Below are 583 nucleotides of genomic sequence, written 5' to 3' on the forward strand. Positions count from 1 at the left end.
GGGGGGGGGTGACAACGGCGGTGACACGGCCGGTGACACGGCAGGCTGGTGCTGTCGGAGGAGATGACCAGCCTGCTGGTGGTGCACGGCGGCGGGCTGGCGCTCGACCTCTCCGCCGGCTTCTTGCTCTTCTTCGACGCCACGCGGCCGCTCGCCCTCGTCTTCGTCACCTACTTCCACGCCATGAACTCGCAGCTCTTCAGCATCGGTGAGGGCTGGGGGGGGGGGGCCCCCCCCGGGGGGCGGGGGGGGGGGGGGGGGGGGGGGCGCTAATAACGTGTCCCGGGTCCCCCCCCCCCCCCGAACGCCCAAGGGATGTTCTCCTACACCATGCTGGCCAGCAGCGGGCTCTTCTGCGACGCCGCCTGGCCCCGGCGCCTCTGCGCCCGCTGCCCGCGGTGGCTGCGGGGGGGGCTGCCCAGCACCGAGCCCCCCCAGCGCAGCCCCGATTGTCACTACGGGGGGGGCCGGGGGAGGCTTCGCGGCCGGCAGCACCTGGCGGCCGCCTTCACGCTGCTCTACGTGGCGGAGCAGCTCTTCCTGCCCTACTCCCACTTCATCACCCAGGTGGGGGCGGTTTGGG

The 583-nt window shown here is 73.8% G+C and overlaps 1 protein-coding gene across 1 annotated transcript in view; it reads left to right on the forward strand.

Annotated features, from left to right (window-relative positions):
• Positions 1–13: 13 nt before the first annotated feature.
• The window catches only part of LOC118159069 (vitamin K-dependent gamma-carboxylase-like), a gene marked incomplete at its 3' end in the record, with an annotated part of 878 nt that continues 308 nt past the window's right edge, over positions 14–583 (forward strand). The window contains exons 1-2 of the mRNA XM_035313707.1: positions 14–208; positions 314–576. Coding sequence (XP_035169598.1) covers positions 64–208; positions 314–576 — 408 coding nt within the window. The remainder of the gene's footprint in view (positions 209–313; positions 577–583) is intronic.

This window comes from Oxyura jamaicensis, unplaced genomic scaffold, assembly GCF_011077185.1.
Source record: "Oxyura jamaicensis isolate SHBP4307 breed ruddy duck unplaced genomic scaffold, BPBGC_Ojam_1.0 oxyUn_random_OJ66543, whole genome shotgun sequence".
Taxonomy (NCBI): Eukaryota; Metazoa; Chordata; class Aves; order Anseriformes; family Anatidae; genus Oxyura; species Oxyura jamaicensis.